The 21,022-nt window shown below is 37.6% G+C and overlaps 1 protein-coding gene across 5 annotated transcripts in view; it reads left to right on the top strand.

Moving 5' to 3' along the window:
* Window positions 1-21,022, top strand: part of TASP1 (taspase 1) — a 272,025-nt gene that overhangs the window by 43,890 nt on the left and 207,113 nt on the right. For all 5 annotated transcript variants that reach the window (XR_009344681.1, XR_009344682.1, XM_059134054.1 and 2 more), the window contains one exon: window positions 3,516-3,600. Coding sequence is in view for 3 of the 5 variants with exons in the window: in XM_059134054.1 (XP_058990037.1) it covers window positions 3,516-3,600 (85 nt within the window). In the remaining 2 variants the exon portion in view is untranslated. The remainder of the gene's footprint in view (window positions 1-3,515; window positions 3,601-21,022) is intronic.

The raw sequence follows: 21,022 nt of genomic DNA, 5'->3' as shown, positions 1-21,022 counted from the left end.
TTTTAATTTTAATTTCTTTCATTATGAAATTTTATTGGTAATGAAATTTCATGTTTAAAGGCCATTAGCATTTCTCTGTGAACTGTTTCATATCTCTTGTGGCTTACCTTTTAACTTTACTTATAATGTGCTTTATTATATTAGAATTAAAAATTTTTATTTTCAAACTTATTACTTATTTTTTTGTGTGTCTTTTGTATTTTTCATTTCTTAAGGTTTCCCTCATAATTATAAGTATATTCACCTATATTTTCTTCTCATACACTTATAATTTATTTTTCATTTACTTTTTTTTTTAAGTCTATATACTTTTTTTTTTTTTTAATTTATCAGAGAGAGAGAGGGAGAGAGAGCGAGCACAGGCAGACAGAATGGCAGGCAGAGGCAGAGGAAGAAGCAGGCTCCCCACTGCGCAAGGAGCCCGATGTGGGACTCGATCCCAGGACGCTGGGATCATGACCCGAGCTGAAGGCAGCGGCTTAACCAACTGAGCCACCCAGGCATCCCTTTCATTTACTTTTTTAATGCATTGTTTTTTTCTGAAATAACCAACAAATTGTCCCTACATAATCTTGAATAATAACAATAATAATAACAATTTTTCATTGGGTGACTGTTACATACCATGCATTGTTCTCCAGTAGTTCATATGTATGCAGTCATTTAATTCTCAAAATTACCTTTTTTTTTTTTTTCAAAGATTTTATTTATTTATTTGTGAGAGAGAGAGAGTGAGAGCGAGCACAGGCAGACAGAGTGGAAGGCAGAGTCAGAGGGAGAAGTAGGCTCCCTGTGGAGCAAGTAGCCCAGGACGCTGGGATCATGACCTGAGCCGAAGGCAGCTGCTTAACCAACTGAGCCACCCAGGCGTCCCTCAAAATTACCTTTTGAGGACACTACTTTTGTCCTCATTTCACAGATAAGGAATCTGAAATACAGAAGATATTTAGTAATTGGCCCAAGGTTACTTTATCAGTCTGGGTCCAAGTAGGAGACAAATCACATGGTAGATTAAATAGGGAATGTTTAATGTACAGAACTGTTAAACAGTAATAGGAGAGTAACTATACAAAGATGGAAAGAGAACTCAAAATGTATTCTAGGGCAGAGGGAGAATACCCAAGTAAGGATAAACTTGGAAGATTTGGACCTTATTGAAGAAGGTGTGGTTGTAGCCCACTGCCTAGCCGAGAAGTTGCTGGGTACACAGGCCACAGTCACTGTGAGACCAAGAACAATCCTGTGGGGCACAAATGAGCTCAGGCTGGTAGGTGGGCACATGGGGGTGAGGAAAGTATGTGAATTGAACCTCTGTTGCACAGGGTAAAGACTGGGTTTTTGGCTTACCCAACGGCCCTCTCCCCATGGGACACTTCACTCTTTGTGCCTATGAGGCTGAGAACGTTTGTGACTCGAGCTGGGCACAGTCCTGTTCTTTCTGGGGCTGTCAGCTATGCTGCTGTAGCCTGAATCAGGAGCTGGAGAAAACATGTGGTGGCCAAATGCTGCAGAAAGCTGCACCTTGAAGGCACTTAGCACCAGGGAATACCATGTGGGCCAAATAGTGAAGAAAAACTGAAGCTCTCCAAGCCTGCCTAAGAAGCCACCTGGTCTTCCTACAGTGTGTCTCCAGTGCCCTCTACTGTCAAAGCTACCAGTGTGCCAACTGGCAAAGGAAGCATATTTAAAGGGCCCATATCCATTTTCACAGGTCAGGCAGTGAAGGGAGAATTTATAGCTGAGAAGCAATAGATAGCAGGTACAGTTATAAAACAGTCTGACTCCCATCACTCTGTGTTCTTTCTACCTCTCATATAGAGTCTGTCTTTTTCTACTCATTTGAAATACTGTCTATGTCATGTATTAAACATTCAAATGCTTGTGTGGTCTATTCTGGACTTTAGCTTTATTCTGTTCCATTGATGTATTTGTTTGCTTGTGCTCAAACCACACTTTTTAAATTAAGAATAGTTTTTAATAAGAGACGGTATTTTTTAAAAAAAGATTTATTTATTTATTTGACACAGAGAGAGAGATCACAAGTAGGCAGAGAGGCAGGCAGAGAGAGAGGGGGAAGCAGGCTCTTCGCTGAGCAGAAAGCCCGATGTGGGACTTGATACCAGGACCCTAAGATCATGACCTGAGCCGAAGACAGAGGCTTAACCCAAGCGCCCAAGAAATGGTATCTTGAAGGGTGAATACCTCTTCATTTTGACCTCCAAAGTTTTCTTTTCCTGATGAATTTAAGAGTCAACTTGTCATACATCATAGAGATCCTTTTGAAGTTTTGATGCAGAATTTTTAGATTTAAATTTATAACTTAATTGACAGTTATCAAAGTCTTTAAGTATTAGATCATCATATACAGAGATATATCTTAAGAGGAAGTATGTAGATCTGAGCTTTTCCTTTATTCGGTATTTCATATGTTTTTTTGGTGGCATGTTTTTGTTGTTTAGTTAGATAGTTTTGTTTTGAGTTAATATGGTGACCTTAATTTGAGTTTTAATACTCTTTTTATATCCCACTGATTCATTGATTGATTGATATTTTTAATTTTTATTTTGGTACTGATGGTGTCCTGAGAGGCATCCATTGGTTAGTAGTTAAGCGTGTGATCTCTGGCATTAGCTGCTTCTGTCAAAATCTCAGCACTATGATCTTGGGCAGGTGACTTAACCCTCTGTGTGGATATTTCCTCAGTACTATGAACCTCAAGGTTCATAAGTATACTTATATGATAGAGTTGAGAAGTCAATGAATTAATCTGATATATTTAAGGCTTTGGTATGGGGGTTAGTATATATTAGATACTGAGTTACTTTCACTGTCTTCAGTCATCATCACATTGCCTTATTTGTCATCATTGTAATCATGACTGTTTTTCACACTAATACTGTCCTAGTATTCCTCCCAGATAAGCATCCTCTTCTTGCTTTTCTTCACATTCTGTTTTCCCTCCTGGAAACAATCTGAACCATATTTTAGGTTACAGTCTTGTACATACTTGGCCTCTTCTCCCCACTCTTACTTGATTTGTAGGATATTCTCTTTATTCTGTCTCTCTTGTAGGCGAGATTGAAAAATTTTGGCCATTCATTCCCCCCCCTCCCCCCACCACGGTAAACTTGAAGCTGTTTGTAATCATGTTTATTCTTTGGAAGAAATTCAGTTTTTGAAAGTAGATGCCTCATTTTCGGTATCTCTATTCTATTCTGAAATCTATTAACAAGGGACCTAACTTAAATATTAATTATTTCAAATTCAGTCTTTGTTGCTGTAGCATATGACAAAACATGAGAATGTATGTTTTATATTCTTCTCTCTACTGGATATTCATTTATTTGTTGATTTTATCCATATTATTCATGATAATTAAGCGTTTTCATTAGTATATATAAAAGAAGAGTTTTCTAAGATATTTAAAAGTTGTTTTATTGAAACATCCACAAAACTTAGTGGGAAACCTGAAGATATTTTTCTGACTTCATTTTCTGACAATTTTATTTTTATAGGAATCAAGAATCCAGTCTCAGTTGCAAACAGACTCTTGTGTGAAGGGCAGAAGGGCAAGCTCTCGGCTGGCCGAATTCCTCCCTGGTAACTGCTTTGTTCTGCCTGACTTTCCTTGGGTCTATTGTCTTTGGTGCATGTGGTGTTTGAAGGCTATTTTTATCCACAGAAGGCTGATGTTGGTTACACACCAGCAGTAGCTTGCCTTTGAGAGGAAGACACACTTTGTTCTATAATCTTGGAACATTTTGTACCCTTGATAGAGGTTCAGATGCAATAGAATAATACAGATTAAAGCAGGAAAGAGATCAGAATTAATTTTTGGTTTTGTAGTTGATTACAGAGATGTTTTTGCTGTTCCGAAGTGCACAGTTGGGATCTTTTGTTATGAAACTTTTAAAGTGCAGAGTCCAAACTAATTTTAATTTTGAGATGATCTTAGAATAAAGTACTTAATTTTTCAGTTCTGGAGAAACACATTGTAATGTTAAGATTAGTAAGATTATGTTTTTCTCCAGCATTAATATACAATTTTCATTAAAAAAACTTTGAACTTTTCAAGTATTTATAAATTTAGAGAGAACATTGTAAGAGCCCTCATGAACCTGTCATCCAGCTCCAACAATTAACTGCTTTTGCCCTTTATCTATCTTACTCAGTCTCTTTTTCCTATAGTATTTTTTTAATTAAAAATAATTTTTAGAATTTATTTATTTATTGATTTTAAGCAATCTCCACACCCAGTTGGGGCTCAAACTCATGACCCTGAGATCAAGAGTCCCTCCGACTGAGCCAGCCTGGCACCCCTTTCCTATAGTATTTTAAAGGAAATCCTTGACATGATTTTTTTTTTTTTACCCTTTAATAATTTTGTAAATTGCCTGTATGTTTGCAAAATATGGCCATCATTCCACTAGCATGCCTAATAATAATAACAGATATGCTTCAGTGCCAGTGGTACTCAGTATATGTTCAGCATGCCCAGCTGTGAAGGTTACATTAATGTTCCGTGTTGAAAGTTGTCACAACGGTACTATAAGATAATCACTTTGACTGTTATAATTTGAGGTCATAGAAAATAAATTAATATAGTTTTAAAAAGTCTTGAAACCTCTTATCCTAATATACTCAAGTAATTCATTTTAATCATATACTTGTCAGTTGTTTAATTGTAATACTAGAAAGGTTAATCTTAAAAATTTTTGAAGAAATACAATTTTTAATATTTGTGTCTTCAATCAGGAAGGATAAGGAGAAGCAAATCTGAAATTTTGAGATTGTTCATAATGTGTTTGATATCGATAACTTTACTTTTATAACTCTGAAAGTAGGAAAAGTGAATAAGAATTCTTATTTAAACTTTCCTCATAATTTGTGTTAAAGTCATGCTTTTTAACTGTTTTGAAGTCCACTAACCCCAAATTTGCTAAGTTTTGTTTAGAACATACATAGAGTCCTAGTGGATAAGACTTGTTTTTAGGGGAGTAATAGATGTAAAGAGATTATCTCTGGATTTATAATTCTCTTCAGTGTTGAATTAAAATGTGACTGTGTTCTTTTACCCATGTTTGCTATTGTACATAAAGCATAATTAACCCTAATTAAACCAATTAGAAGATACATGCCCAGTAGAGAGGGAACAAGGCAGTTGTTTTAGTTGACAAGGAAAATAGCATAAACCTTGTGTAAAGTATTTTAAAGTTTGCCTGCAAATCACCGTAATCCCATTCCCCACACTACTTAGAGCATTTATCAAGCTGGTTCTCAAGTTTAGATGGAGGAACAAGTATACAACAATAGTGGACATTTTGAAACAGATCAGAGAGTTAGACTCATCTGATAGCTGTCCTGATACTTCATAATACTATCATAATTAAAACAGGTTGATTTAGGTATAGGGATCTATATAAAAATATATATAGAAAATATTAGTATTTTATATAGGGATATATAGAAAAAAATCTGTAGGACCAAACAGGAAGTATAGAAGCGGATCTAGTATAAAATTAAATTTAGTCTATCAAAGTATCATCTCGGGACACCAGAGTGGCTCAGTTGGTTAAGCAGCTGCCTTCCGCTCAGTTCATGATCCCAGCGTCCTGGAATCGAGTCCCGCATCAGGCTCCTTGCTCCGCAGAGAGCCTGCTTCTCCCTCTGCCACTCTGTCTGCCTGTGCGCGCTCTCTCTCCCTCTCTTTCTCTGACAAATAAATAAATAAAAATCTTAAAAAAAAAGTATCATCTCAAAGCATTGTGGGGAAAAATTATGGTGTATTAAATTATGTTGGGACAGCTGGCTATCTAGTGGATACAGGTTAATTTGAATTCTTGTGTCATGCTGTTCAAAAAAAAAATTAAATTCAAACATGAAGGTAAAAAAGCACAATATAAAATTTTTAAGAAAAAATATGAGAGATTGTGTTTATGACTATGGGGTAGCAAAGACCTTATTAAGATGAAAAAATAAGGCTAAATATGGAAACATATGAGAAGTGAAAATGTATAGTTATTTACAACTGAAGATAACATGATCTGAATTCAGACATTATGGCTTTTGAAACTGAGAAAAATTATTTGCAGCATAGTAGCAAAAAAAAAAAATTTGTAAACATAGTGTTTAAGAACCATAAAATACGGGATGCCTGGGTGGCTCAGTTGGTTAAGCCACTGCCTTCGGCTCAGGTCATGATCCCAGGGTCCTGGGATCGAATCCTACATCGGACTCCTTGCTCAGCAGGGAGCCTGCTTCTTTCTCTGCCTCTGCCTGCCGCTCTGCCTGCCGCTCTGCCTGCTTGTGTTCTCTCTCTCTCTCTCTGACAAATAAATAAATAAATAAAATCTTAAAAAAGAAAAAAAAAGAACTGTAAAATATAAGTAAGACAAGACAACTTAAATTTTAAAAAATTGGTAAATGGTACAAATAGGCACTTTATAGAAAGGAAAATATTGATGGTGTATAAATACACAAAAAGGGGCCCAACTCTAATTAAGGAATTGTGAATTAAAATGATAAGATGATATGTTTATTTCAAAGTAGCAAAATTAATAAAGACTAATGATACCCAGTGTTGAGATTGTGGAGAAACAGTTTCTTTGTACTACTAGTATTGGGAACGTAGACTGATATAACCAGTTGAGAGACATTTTGATATTATTTATTAATGTAAAAAATTGAACATGTACATGTTGTGTGCTCCAGCAGTTCTATCTTGGGATAGAACACCTTCACATGTACATAGGAAGACTTCTACAGCACAAGAAGGTTACAGCAACATTACTTGTGGTGTATAAAACTGTAAACAATCTAAATGTCCATCAATGGCTAAGTGAACTATTTTCTAGTCATATTATTAAATAATCTGCAGTATTAGAAAATGGAGAAACATTTATATATAGTAAAATGGGTAGATCTGTATATCGTAGAGGAAAAAAATCAAATTGCCGTATGATACATTCAGTTTAATTTATGTTTTTAAAAAAATACAAAATAATGCAATATTTATAACCAGGAATACTATTTCCCACCCTCCAGGTTGGGAAATAAGACATTATGAAGAGATTTGAAACTGTCTAGATGGAACCCTTTCTATTGTTATCCTTCCCGTTGTCCACACCCTTACACTTTTTCATGTGTCTGTTGGCCATTTGGATGTCTTTGCAGAAATGTCTGTTCATGTCTCTGCCCTTGCTCCTAGGTAACAGTTGTCCTGATTTTAAACTTCTCTTATTCCCATATATTCCTTCATAGTATTACAACATAGACAGTACTCTAGTTTTTTAAGGCTGTATATAGTATATATTTACAAAGAAGGTCTGGAAAGGTTATCAAACTTACTGTTGTTACTTCTGTGAAGGATGAAGGGAACAAGATGAAGCAGTTTTAAAGGGGACATGTGCAGTATATTTATATTTTACAAAGATAAAATACATGGGAAAAAGTGATGGCCATCTCTCCATTAAAATTATATCATATAGTGGTGCTAACCTTGTCTGAAACTAGCTGTTTCATTTCCTCATGTACATAGTTCTTGAGCTTAGTTCTTTGTTTTCAGGTTGTTTTGACCATTTTAGCATTTTGCATTTCCATGTGAATTTTAGAATTAGCCTATTTCTAGAAATAGCCTGATGAAATTTTCATTAGGATTGCAACATGTCCATTTAATAAAGTCTCATTTAGCCTCTCTGACCAGTGTTTTATAGTTTTTCAGTGTACAGGTCTTAAATAGCTTTTATCAAACTTATACTTAAGTATTTCATTCTCTCTTTTTTTTTAAAAAGATTTTTTTATTTGAGAGAGACAGCGAGCACATGAATGTGGGGAGGGGCAGGAGGAAAGGGAGAAACAGACTCCTTGCTGAGCCCATGCTCAGGAGCCTGATGCAGGATTTGATCTCAGGACCCTGAGATCATGACCTGAGCCAAAACCAAGAGTCAGCTGCTTAACTGACTGCACCACCCAGGCACCCCAAGTATTTCATTCTTTTTGATAGTATGATAAATTATATGTATAATATGTGTTAATTTCTAGTTTTTTATTGCCAATATAGAAATATGATTATTTTATTACATTGATATTCTTTCCTGGGAATTTGCTAAATTCATTTGTTTTATAGTATCTTTTTGTAGATTTTTAAAGATTTTCTACATAGACAATAATTTCTTTTGAGAATAAAAATTGTTTTATTTCTTCCTCTCTAATCTGGGCTCCTTTAATTAATTTCCTTTTCTTTATTACAGAGGCTAGGAGCTCCAATGCTAGGTGGAGTAGAAATGTGAGAATGAAAAAAAATGTGAGAGTGGGCGTTTGTGCCTTGTTTGTGATCTTAGAGTAGAAGCGTTTGGTCTTTTACCCTTAAGTATGGTAGTTGCTGAAGGTTTATCATAGATATTCTTTTTTTTTTTTTTTTAAAGATTTTATTTATTTATTTTACAGAGAGAAATCACAAGTAGATAGAGAGGCAGGCAGAGAGAGAGAGAGAAAGAGAGAGAGGGAAGCAGGCTCCCTGCTGAGCAGAGAGCCCGATGTGGGGCTCGATCCCAGGACCCTGAGATCATGACCTGAGCCGAAGGCAGCGGCTTAACCCACTGAGCCACCCAGGCGCCCCTATCATAGATATTCTTTATTATACTGAGAAAGTCCCCTTCTTACTGTTCTGAGAGTTTTTAGTAGGAATGAGTGTTGTACTTTCTCAAATGCCTTTCTGCATCTAATAAGATGGTGTTATAATTTTTCTATTTGGTCAGTCAGCAATTGGTTGATTTTCAACTATTAAAGCAACAATTGCTTTCCTGGGATAAATTCTACTTGGTCATTATGTATTATCCTTTTGATATATTGTCAGATCCAATTTGCTAAGATTTTGTAAAGAATTTTTTTATCTCATATATTATGAGATATATTGGTCTGCACTTTTCTTGTAATGTCTTTGTTTGGATTTACTTTGCATCTTGGATATGAAGGAAAATATACTTTATCAAATTTGGAAAATTTGTTGGCTATTAATTCTTCAGATATTTTTTCTGATTCCTCTTTCTATCCTTCAGGACTCCAATTGCATGTATATTTGACTTGTACTCCTACAGATCACTAGTAAATTATTTACTTTTTCCATTCATTTTTCTCTTTTGTTTTGTTTTGAATAATTTCCATTGCTGTTTTCAAGTTTATTATTTTTCTACAATATCTAATCACTTGTTAATCCCATCAACTTTATTTTTCATGTCTGACATTGTAGACATCTTCAGAAATTTGATTTTGTTGCCACTTAAAAAAGTGTCTTCTGTATATCTACTTAACATGCTTATTTGTTTGTTTATTTATTTATTTGGTAGGTCATTTATTTATTTACTTTTTATTAACAAGTATTATTTGTTTCAGGGGAACAGATCTGTGATTCATCAGTCTTACACAATTCACAGCACTCACCACAGCACATATCCTCTCCAGTGTCCTTCACTTCACTATCCCATCCCTCTCACTCTCCTCCACTCCAGCAATTGTTTGTTTCCTTAGATTAAGAATCTTTTATGGTTTGTCTCCCTCTTTGGTTTTGTCTTGTTTCATTTTTTCCTCCCTTCCCCTATGATGCTCTGTCTTGTTTCTCAAATTCATCAAATCAGTGAGATCATATGATAATTGTCTGTCTCTGATTGACTTATTTCACTTAGTATAATACCCTCTAGTTCCATCCATGTCATTGCAAATGGCAAGATTTTTTTTTTTTTCCCTGATGGCTACATAATATTCCATTGTATATATACACCGCATCTTTGTTATCCATTCAGTTGTTGATGGACATCTAAGCTCTTTGCATAGTTTGGCTATTGTGGACATTGCTGCTATAAACATTGGGGAGCACGTGCCCCTTTAGATCACTACATTTGTATTTTTGGGGTAAATACTAAGTAGTGCAATTGCTGGGTCATAGGGTAGCTCTATTTTCAACTTTTTGAGGAACCTCCATACTGTTTTACAGAGTGGCTGCCCCAGCTTGCATTCCCACCAAAAATGAAGGAGGGTTCCCCTTTCTCTGCATCCTTGCCAACACCCGTCATTTCCCGACTTGCTAATTTTAGCCTGGTATGAGGTGGTATCTCACTGTGGTTTTAATTTGTATTTCCCTGATGCCGAGTGATGTGGAGCACTTTTTCATGTGTCTGTTGGCCATTTGGGTGTCTTTGCAGAAATGTCTGTTCTTGTCCTCTGCCCGTTTCTTGATTGGATTATTTGTTCTTTGGGTGTTGAGTTTGTAAGTTCTTTATGGATTTTGGATACTAGCCCTTTATCTAATACATCATTTGCAAATATCTTCTCCCATTTTGTCTGTTGTGTTTTGGTCTTGTTGACCGTTTCCTTTGCTGTGCAAAACCTTTTGATCTAGATGAAGTCCTAATAGTTCATTTTTGCCTTTGCTTCCCTTGTCTCTGATGATGTTTCTAGGAAGAAGTTGCTGTAGCTGAGGTTGAACAGGTTGCTGCCTGTGTTGTCCCCAAGGATTTTGATGGATTCCTGTTTCGAATTTAGGTCTTTCATCCATATTGAGTCTGTTTTTGTGGATGGTGTAAGGAAATGGTCCAGTTTCATTTTGCATGTGGCTGTCCAATTTTCCCAACACCATTTGTTGAAGAGATTGTCTTTTTGCTATTGGACATTCTTTCCTGCTTTGTTGAAGATCGGTCCATTTCTGGGCTCTCTATTCTGTTCCATTGATCTATGAGACTCTTTTACTGTTAGTACCATACTGTCTTAGTGATTGCAGCTTTGTAAACAGAGCTTGAAGTCTGGAATTGTGATGCCACCAGCTTTGCTTTTTCAACATTCCTTTGGCTGTTTGGGGTCTTTCTGGTTCCATATAAATTTTAGGATTATTTATCCCATGTCTTTGAAAAAAGTTGATGGTATTTTGGTAGGAATTGAATTAAATGTGTGGATTGCTCTAGGTAGCATAGACATTTTCACAGTATTTGTTCTTTCAATCCACGAGTATGGAACATTTTTCCATTTCCTTGTGTCTTCCTCAACTTCTTCCGTGAGTATTCTGTAGTTTCCTGAGTACAGATTCTTTGCCTCATTGTTTAGATTTATTCCTAGGTATCTTATGGTTTGGGGTACAATTGTAAATTGGATTAACTGTTTAATTTCTCTTTCTTTGTCTTGTTATTAGTGTATAGAAATGCAGCTGATTTCTGTGTGTTGATTTTATATCCTGACACTTTACTGAATTCCTGTATGAGTTCTAGCAGTTTTAGAGTGAAATCTTTGGATTTTTCACATCAAGTATCATATCATCTGCAGAGTGAGAGCTTGACTTCTTCTTTGTTGATTCAGATGCATTATATTTGTTTTTGTTGTCTGATTGCTGAGGCTAGGACTCCTAGTACTATCTTAATTAGCAGTGGTGATAGTGGACATCCTGCTCTGTTCTTGACATTAGGGGAAAAGCTCTCAGTTTTTTTCCCAGTTGAGAATGGTATTCACTGTGGGTTTTTCATAGATAGCTTTTTTGATACTGACATATGTTCCCTCTGTCCCTACACTGTGCAGAGTTTTGACCAAGAAAGGATGCTGTATTTTGTCAACTGCTTTTCTGCATCTATTGAGAGTATCATACGGTTTTTGTTCTTTCTTTTATTAATGTATTGTATCACATTGATTGATTTGTGGATGTTGAACCAACCTTGCAGCCCAGGAATAAATCCCACTTGGTCGTGGTGAGTAATCTTTTTAATGTACTGTTGGATCCTATTGGCTAATATTTTGGTGAGAATTTTTGCATCCTTTTTCACTGGGGATATTGGTCTGCAATTATCTTTTTTAATGGGATCTTTGACTGGTTTGGGGATCAAGGTAAGGTAGCCTCATAAAATGAGTTTGGAAGTTGTCCTTCCATTCCTTTTTTTGGGAACAGTTTCAGAAGAATAGGTATTAATTCTGCTTTAAATGTTTGGTAGAATTTCCCTGGGAAGCCATCTGGCCCTGGGCTCTTGTTTGTTGGGAGATTTTTGATTACTACAATTTTCTTATTGGTTATTGGTCTGTTTAGGTTTTCTGTTTCTTCCTGGTTTGGTTGGTAGTTTATACATCTCTAGGAATGCATCTGTTTCTTCCAGATTGTCTAATTTGCTGGCATATAGTTGTTCATAATATGTTCTTATAATTGTTTGTATTTCTTTGGTGTTGATTGTGATCTCTCTTCTTTCATTCATGATTTTATTAATTTGGGTCCTTTCTCTTTTCTTTCTGATAAGTCTGGCAAGGGGTTTATCACTCTTACTAAAAAGAACCAGCTTCTAGTTTCATTGGTATGTTCTACTGTTTTTTTGGTTTCTATTTTACTGATTTCTGCTCTGATCTTTATTATTTCTCTTCTCCTGCTGGGTTTAGGCTGTATTTGCTGTTCTTTCTCTAGTTCCTTTAGGTGTAGTGTTAGGTTGTGTATTTCAGACCCTTCTTGTTTCTTGAGAAAGGCTTGTATATATATTGCTACAGACTTTCCTCTTAGGACTGCCTCTACTGCATCCCAAGATATTGAACAGTTGTGTTTTCATTTTCATTTGTTCCTATGAAATTTTAAATTCTTCTTTTTATTCCTGGTTGACCCATTCATTCTTTAGGAGGATGCTCTTTAGCCTCCATGTATTTGAGTTGTTTCCAATTCTCCTCTTTGATTGAGTTCAAGTTTCAAAGCATTGTGGTAGGAAAATATGCAGTCTTTGGGTACTGGTTGAGACCTGATTTGTGACCCAGATGTGATCTATTCTGGAGAGTGCTCCATGTGCGCTAGAGAAGAATGTGTATTCTATTGCTTTGGGAAGGAATGTTCTGAATATATCTGTGATGTCCATCTGGTCCAGTGTGTCATTTAAAGCCTTTATTTCCTTGTTGATCTTTTGCTCAGATGAACTGTCCGTTTCAGTGAGGGGAGTGTTAAAGTCCCATACTATTATTATATTATTGTCGATGTGTTTCTTTGATTTTGTTATTAATTGGTTTATATAGTTGGCTACTCCGATGTTAGGGGCATAGATATTAAACGAAATAACATCTAAAGATGTTAGATATTGTTGGACAGATACTTTAAGTATGCTATAGTGCCCTTCCTCATCTCTTATTGTAGTCTTTGGTTTAAAATATAATTTGTCTGATATAAGGATTGCCACCCCAGTTTTCTTTTGATGTCCATTAGCATGGTAAATGGTTTTCCACCCCCTCACTTTAAATCTGGAGATGTCTTTGAGTTAAAATGAGTATTGCAGACAGCATATTGATGGGTCTTATTTTTTTATTTTTTAATTTTTATAATTTTTTATTTTTTATAAACATATATTTTTATCCCCAGGGGTACAGGTCTGTGAATCACCAGGTTTACACACTTCACAGCACTCACCAAAGCACATACCCTCCCCAATGTCCATAATCCCACCCCCTTCTTCCAAACTCCCTCCCCCCAGCAACCCTCAGTTTGTTTTGTGAGATTAAGAGTCACTTATGGTTTGTCTCCCTCCCAATCCCATCTTGTTTCATTTATTCTTCTCCTACCCACTTAAGCCCCCATGTTGCATCACCACTTCCTCATATCAGGGAGATCATATGATAGTTGTCTTTCTCTGCTTGACTTATTTCGCTAAGCATGATACGCTCTGGTTCCATCCATGTTGTCGCAAATGGCAAGATTTCATTTCTTTTGATGGCTGCATAGTATTCCATTGTGTATATATACCACATCTTCTTGATCCATTCATCTGTTGATGGACAACTAGGTTCTTTCCATAGTTTGGCTATTGTGGACATTGCTGCTATAAACATTCGGGTGCATGTGCCCCTTTGGATCATCACGTTTGTATCTTTAGGGTAAATACCCAATAGTGCAATTGCTGGGTCATAGGGCAGTTCTATTTTCAACATTTTGAGGAACCTCCATGCTGTTTTCCAGAGTGGCTGCACCAGCTTGCATTCCCACCAACAGTGTAGGAGGGTTCCCCTTTCTCCGCATCCTCGCCAGCATCTGTCATTTCCTGACTTGTTGATTTTAGCCATTCTGACTGGTGTGAGGTGATATCTCATTGTGGTTTTGATTTGTATTTCCCTGATGCCGAGTGATATGGAGCACTTTTTCATGTGTCTGTTGGCCATCTGGATGTCTTCTTTGCAGAAATGTCTGTTCATGTCCTCTGCCCATTTCTTGATTGGATTATTTGTTCTTTGGGTGTTGAGTTTGCTAAGTTCTTTATAGATTCTGGACACTAGTCCTTTATCTGATATGTCGTTTGCAAATATCTTCTCCCATTCTGTCAGTTGTCTTTTGATTTTGTTAACTGTTTCCTTTGCTGTGCAAAAGCTTTTGATCTTGATGAAATCCCAATAGTTCATTTTTGCCCTTGCTTCCCTTGCCTTTGGCGTTGTTCCTAGGAAGATGTTGCTGCGGCTGAGGTCGAAGAGGTTGCTGCCTGTGTTCTCCTCAAGGATTTTGATGGATTCCTTTCGCACATTGAGGTCCTTCATCCATTTTGAGTCTATTTTTGTGTGTGGTGTAAGGAAATGGTCCAATTTCATTTTTCTGCATGTGGCTGTCCAGTTTTCCCAGCACCATTTATTGAAGAGGCTGTCTTTTTTCCATTGGACATTCTTTCCTGCTTTGTCGAAGATTAGTTGACTGTAGAGTTGAGGGTCTATTTCTGGGCTCTCTATTCTGTTCCATTGATCTATGTGTCTGTTTTTGTGCCAGTACCATGCTGTCTTGATGATGACAGCTTTGTAATAGAGCTTGAAGTCCGGAATTGTGATGCCACCAACGTTGGCTTTCTTTTTCAGTATCCCTTTGGCTATTTGAGGTCTTTTCTGGTTCCATATAAATTTTAGAATTATTTGTTTCATTTCTTTGAAAAAGATGGATGGTACTTTGATAGGAATTGCATTAAATGTGTAGATTGCTTTAGGTAGCATAGACATTTTCACAATATTTATTCTTCCAATCCAGGAGCATGGAACATTTTTCCATTTCTTTGTGTCTTCCTCAATTTCTTTCATGAGTATTTTATAGTTTTCTGAGTATAGATTCTGTGCCTCTTTGGTTAGGTTTATTCCTAGGTATCTTATGGTTTTGGTTGCAGTTGTAAATGGGATTGACTCCTTAATTTCTCTTTCTTCTGTCTTGCTGTTGGTGTAGAGAAATGCAACTGATTTCTGTGCATTGATTTTATATCCTGACACTTTACTGAATTTCCTGTATAAGTTCTAGGAGTTTTGGAGTGGAGTCTTTTGGGTTTTCCACATATAGTATCATATCATCTGCGAAGAGTGATAATTTGACTTCTTTGCTGATTTGGATGCCTTTAATTTCCTTTTGTTGTCCTATTGCTGAGGCTAGGACCTCTAGTACTATGTTGAATAGCAGTGGTGATAATGGACATCCCTGCCGTGTTCCTGACCTTAGCGGAAAAGCTTTCAGTTTTTCTCCATTGAGAATGATATTTGCAGTGGGTTTTCCATAGATGGCTTTGATGATATTGAGGTATGTGCCCTTTATCCCTACACTTTGAAGAGTTTTGATCAGGAAGGGATGCTGTACTTTGTCAAATGCTTTTTCAGCATCTATTGAGAGTATCATATGGTTCTGGTTCTTTCTTTTATTGATGTGTTGTATCACATTGACTAATTTGCGGATATTGAACCAACCTTGCAGCCCTGGAATAAATCCCACTTGGTCGTGGTGAATAATCCTTTTAATGTACTGTTGAATCCTCTTGGCTAGTATTTTGTTGAGTATTTTCGCATCTATATTGGTCTATAGCTCTGTTTTTTGATGGGATCCTTGTCTGGTTTTGGGATCAAGGTGATGCTGGCCTCATAAAATGAGTTTGGAAGTTTTCCTTCCATTTCTATTTTTTGGAACAGTTTCAGGAGAATAGGAATTAGTTCTTCTTTAAATGTTTGGTAGAATTCCCCCGGGAAGCCGTCTGGCCCTGGGCTTTTGTTTGTTTGGAGATTTTTAATGACTGTTTCAATCTCCTTACTGGTTATGGGTCTTTTCAGGCTTTCTATTTCTTCCTGGTTCAGTTGTGGTAGTTTATATGTTTCTAGGAATGCATCCATTTCTTCCAGATTCTCAAATTTGTTGGCGTAGAGCTGCTCATAGTATGTTCTTATAATAGTTTGTATTTCTTTGGTGTTAGTTGTGATCTCTCCTCTTTCATTCATGATTTTATTTATTTGGGTCCTTTCTCTTTTCTTTTTGATAAGTTGGGCCAGGGGTTTATCAATTTTATTAATTCTTTGAAAGAACCAGTTCCTAGTTTCGTTGATTTGTTCTATTGGGTTTTTTTGGTTTCTATTTCATTGATTTCTGCTCTGATCTTTATGATTTCTCTTCTCCTGCTGGGCTTAGGGTATCTTTCTTGTTCTTTCTCCAGCTCCTTTAGGTGTAGGGTTAGGTTGTGTACCTGAGTCCTTTCTTGTTTCTTGAGAAAGGCTTGTACCGCTATATATTTTCCTCTCAGGACTGCCTTTGTTGTGTCCCACAGATTTTGAACCGTTGTATTTTCATTATCATTTGTTTCCAGGATTTTTTTTCAATTCTTCTTTAATTTCCCGGTTGACCCATTCATTCTTTAGAAGGATGCTGTTTAGTCTCCATGTATTTGGGTTCTTTTCAAACTTCCTTTTGTGGTTGAGTTCTAGCTTTAGAGCATTGTGGTCTGAAAATATGCAGGGAATGATCCCAATCTTTTGATACCGGTTGAGTCTTGATTTAGGACCGAGGATGTGATCTATTCTGGAGAATGTTCCATGTGCACTAGAGAAGAATGTGTATTCTGTTGCTTTGGGATGAAATGTTCTGAATATATCTGTGATGTCCATCTGGTCCAGTGTGTCGTTTAAGGCCTTTATTTCCTTGCTGATCTTTTGCTTGGATGATCTGTCCATTTCAGTGAGGGAAGTGTTAAAGTCCCCTACTATTATTGTATTATTGTTGATGTGTTTCTTTGATTTTGTTATTAATTGGTTTATATAGTTGGCTGCTCCCACGTTGGGGGCATAGATATTTAAAATTGTTAGATCTTCTTGTTGGACAGACCCTTTGAGTATGATATAGTGTCCTTCCTCATCTCTTATTATGGTCTTTGGCTTAAAATCTAATTGATCTTTTTTTTTTTTTTTTTTTTTAAAGATTTTATTTATTTATTTGACAGAGAGAAATTACAAGTAAGCAGAGAGGCAGGCAGAGAGAGGAGGAAGCAGGCTCCCTGCTGAGCAGAGAGCCCAATGCGGGACTCGATCCCAGGACCCTGAGATCATGACCTGAGCCGAAGGCAGCGGCTTAACCCACTGAGCCACCCAGGCGCCCAAAATCTAATTGATCTTATATAAGGATTGCCACTCCTGCTTTCTTCTGATGTCCATTAGCATGGTAAATTCTTTTCCACCCCCTCACTTTAAATCTGGAGGTGTCTTCGGGCTTAAAATGAGTTTCTTGGAGGCAACATATAGATGGGTTTTGTTTTTTTTATCCATTCTGATACCCTGTGTCTTTTGACAGGGGCATTTAGCCCATTAACATTCAGGGTAACTATTGAGAGATATGAATTTAGTGCCATTGTATTGCCTGTAAGATGACTGTTACTGTATATGGTCTCTGTTCCTTTCTGATCTACCACTTGTAGGCTCTCTCTTTGCTTAGAGGACCCCTTTCAATATTTCCTGTAGAGCTGTTTTGGTGTTTGCAAATTCTTTCAGTTGTTGTTTGTCCTGGAAGCTTTTAATCTCTCCTTCTATTTTCAATGATAGCCTAGCTGGATATAGTATTCTTGGCTGCATGTTTTTCTCGTTTAGTGCTCTGAAAATATCATGCCAGCTCTTTCTGGCCTGCCAGGTCTCTGTGGATAAGTCAGCTGCCAATCTAATATTTTTACCATTGTATGTTACAGACTTCTTTTCCTGGGCTGCTTTCAGGATTTTCTCTTTGTCACTGAGACTTGTAAATTTTACTATTAGGTGACGGGGTGTGGGCCTATTCTTACTGATTTTGAGGGGCGTTTTCTGAACCTCCTGAATTTTGATGCTCGTTCCCTTTGCCATATTGGGGAAATTCTCCCCAATAATTCTCTCCAGTATACCTTCTGCTCCCCTCTCTTTTTCTTCTTCTTCTGGAATCCCAATTATTCTAATGTTGTTTCGTCTTATGGTGTCACTTATCTCTCGAATTCTCCCCTCGTGGTCCAGTAGCTGTTTGTCCCTCTTTTGCTCAGCTTCTTTATTCTCAGTCATTTGGTCTTCTATATCACTAATTCTTTCTTCTGCCTCATTTATCCTAGCAGTGAGAGCCTCCATTTTTGATTGCACCTCATTAATAGCTTTTTTTATTTCAACTTGGTTAGATTTTAGTTCTTTTATCTCTCCAGAATGGGCTTTTATATCTCTCGAGAGGGTTTCTCTAATATCTTCCATGCCTTTTTCAAGCCCGGCTAGAACCTTGAGAATTGTCATTCTGAACTCTAGATCTGACATATTACCAATGTCTGTATTGATTAGGTCCCTGGACTTCGGTTCTGCCTCTTGTTCTTTTTTTTGTGTTGAATTTTTCCATCTTGTTATTTTGTCCAGATAAGAGTATATGAATGAGCAAGTAAAATACTAAAAGGGTGGCAACAACCCCAGGAAAATATGCTTTAACCAAATTAGAAGAGATCCCAAATCGTGAGGGGGGAGAAAGGGGATAAAAAGAGGTTCAAAAAGAAAGAAAGAAAAAAAAAAAGGAAAGAAAAGAATTAAAAAGAAAGAAAACAAATAAGAAAAATATAAAAAAGAAAAAATATATATATTAGATAAACTAGTTAAAAAACGTTAAAAAAAGAAAAAGGTAAAAGTTCAAAAAAAATTTAACCAGAAGGCGAGAAAAAAAAACAAAATGAAAAAGAAAAAAATTAAATTAACTGCAAGACTAAAAAAAATCACAGGGAAAAAGCCATGAGTTCCGTGCTTTGCTTTCTCCTCTTCTGGAATTCTGCTGCTCTCCTTGGTATTGAAACCGCACTCCTTGGTAGGTGAACTTGGTCTTGCCTGATTTCTTGTTGATCTTCTGGGGGGAGGGGCCTGTTGTAGTGATTCTCAAGTGTCTTTGCCCCAGGCGGAATTGCACCGCCCTTATCAGGGGCCAGGGTGAGTAATCTGCTCGGGTTTGCTTTCAGGAGCTTTTGTTCCCTGAGCGCTTTCCGTAGAGTTCCAGAGTTCCGGAGGACGGGGAATACAAATGGCGGCCTCCTGGTCTCCGGCCCGGAGGAGCCGAGAGCCCAGGGCCCCACTCCTCAGTGCGCTCTCAGAGAACAGCGCCCAGTTACTCCCGTCTGCCTGACCTCCGGCCGCGCTCCGAGCTCACCAAGCCTGCGACCGGTTCAAGGTAACACCGAGCTGTGAGCTTACTGTCGGCTCTGTCTCTGTAGCCGGCTTTCCCGTTCCAATACCCGCAAGCTCTGCGACACTCAGACACCCCCGATCCTTCTGTGACCCTGTGGGACCTGAGGCCACGCTGACCCCACGTGGGCTTCGCCCCGGTTTAGCCTCTGGAGCGATGTCCCTCAGCGGAACAGACTTTTAAAAGTCCTGATTCTGTGCGCTGTTGCTCCGCCGCTTGCCGGGAGCCGCTGGCCCCCCCCGCCCCCCGTCTATCTTCCCGTCGCTTTGGATTCACTTCTCCGCCGGTCCTACCTTTCAGAAAGTGGTTGTTTTTCTATTTCCAGAATTGCTGTTCTTCTTCTCTTCGATCTGCTGATGGATTTTCAGGCGTTTGCAATCTTTAGATAAGCTATCTAGCTGATCTCCGGCTAGCTGAAGTAGTCTCAGCCTGCTACTTCTCCGCCATCTTGCCTCCTCCTGGGTCTTATTTTTTTTTATGCATTCTGATACCCTCTGTCTTTTGATTGGGGCATTTAGCACATTTACATTCAGAGTAACTATTGAAAGATATGAATTTAGTGCCATTGTATTGCCTGTAAGGTGAATATTACTGTATATTGTCTCTGTTCCTTTCTGGTCTATGTTACTTTTAGGTTCTCTCGTTGCTTAGAGTACCCCTTTCAATGCTTTCTGTAGGGGGGGTTTGGTGTTTGCAAATTATTTTAGTTTTGTTTGTCCTGGAAACTTTTTATCTCTCCTTCTATTTTCAATGATAGCCTAGCTGGATATAGTATTCTTGGCTGCATATTTTTCTTGTGTAGTGCTCTGAATATATCATGCCAGTCCTTTTTGGTCTGACAGGTCTCTGTGTCTAGGTCTACTGCCAATCTCATATTTCTACCATTGTATGCTATAGAACTCTTGTCCCAAGCTGCTTTCAGGATTTTGTCTTTGTCTCTGAGACTTGTAAGTTTTGCTATTAGATGATGAGGTGTTGACCCATTTTTATTGATTTTGAGAGAGGTTCTCTGCCTCCTGGATTTTGATGTCTGTTTCCTTCCCTCCGATTAGGGAAGTTGTCTATTATAATTTGCTCCAATGTACCTCCTGCGCCCCCCCCCCCCTTCTTCTGGGATCCCAGTTCATCTAATGTTGTTTCATCTTATGCTATCACTTATCTCTTGAATTCTCCCCTTGGGATCCAATAGTTGTTCATCTCTCTTTTTCCTAGCTTTTTTATTCTCCATCATTTGGTCTTCTGTATCACTTATTCTCTTTTCTGTCTCATTTATGCTAGCAGTAAGAGCTTCCATTTTTGATTGCACTTCATTAATAGCCTTTTTGATTTTGACTTGGTTAGATTTTAGTTCTTTTATTTCTCCAGAAAGGGGTTCTCTAGTATCTTCTGTGTTTTTTCTAGCCCAGCTATTATTTATTTATTTTTTTAAAAGATTTTATTTATTTATTTGACAGAGAGAGATCACAAGTAGGCAGAGAGGCAGGCAGAGAGAGAGAGGAGGAAGCAGACTCCCCTCTGAGCAGAGAGCCCGACGCGGGGCTCAATCCCAGGACCCTGGGATCATGACCTGAGTCGAAGTCAGAGGCTTTAATCCACTGAGCC

Source organism: Mustela lutreola, chromosome 9 (assembly GCF_030435805.1).
Source record: "Mustela lutreola isolate mMusLut2 chromosome 9, mMusLut2.pri, whole genome shotgun sequence".
In the NCBI taxonomy this organism is placed as follows: Eukaryota; Metazoa; Chordata; class Mammalia; order Carnivora; family Mustelidae; genus Mustela; species Mustela lutreola.
This window is presented reverse-complemented; position numbering and strand designations above follow the sequence as displayed.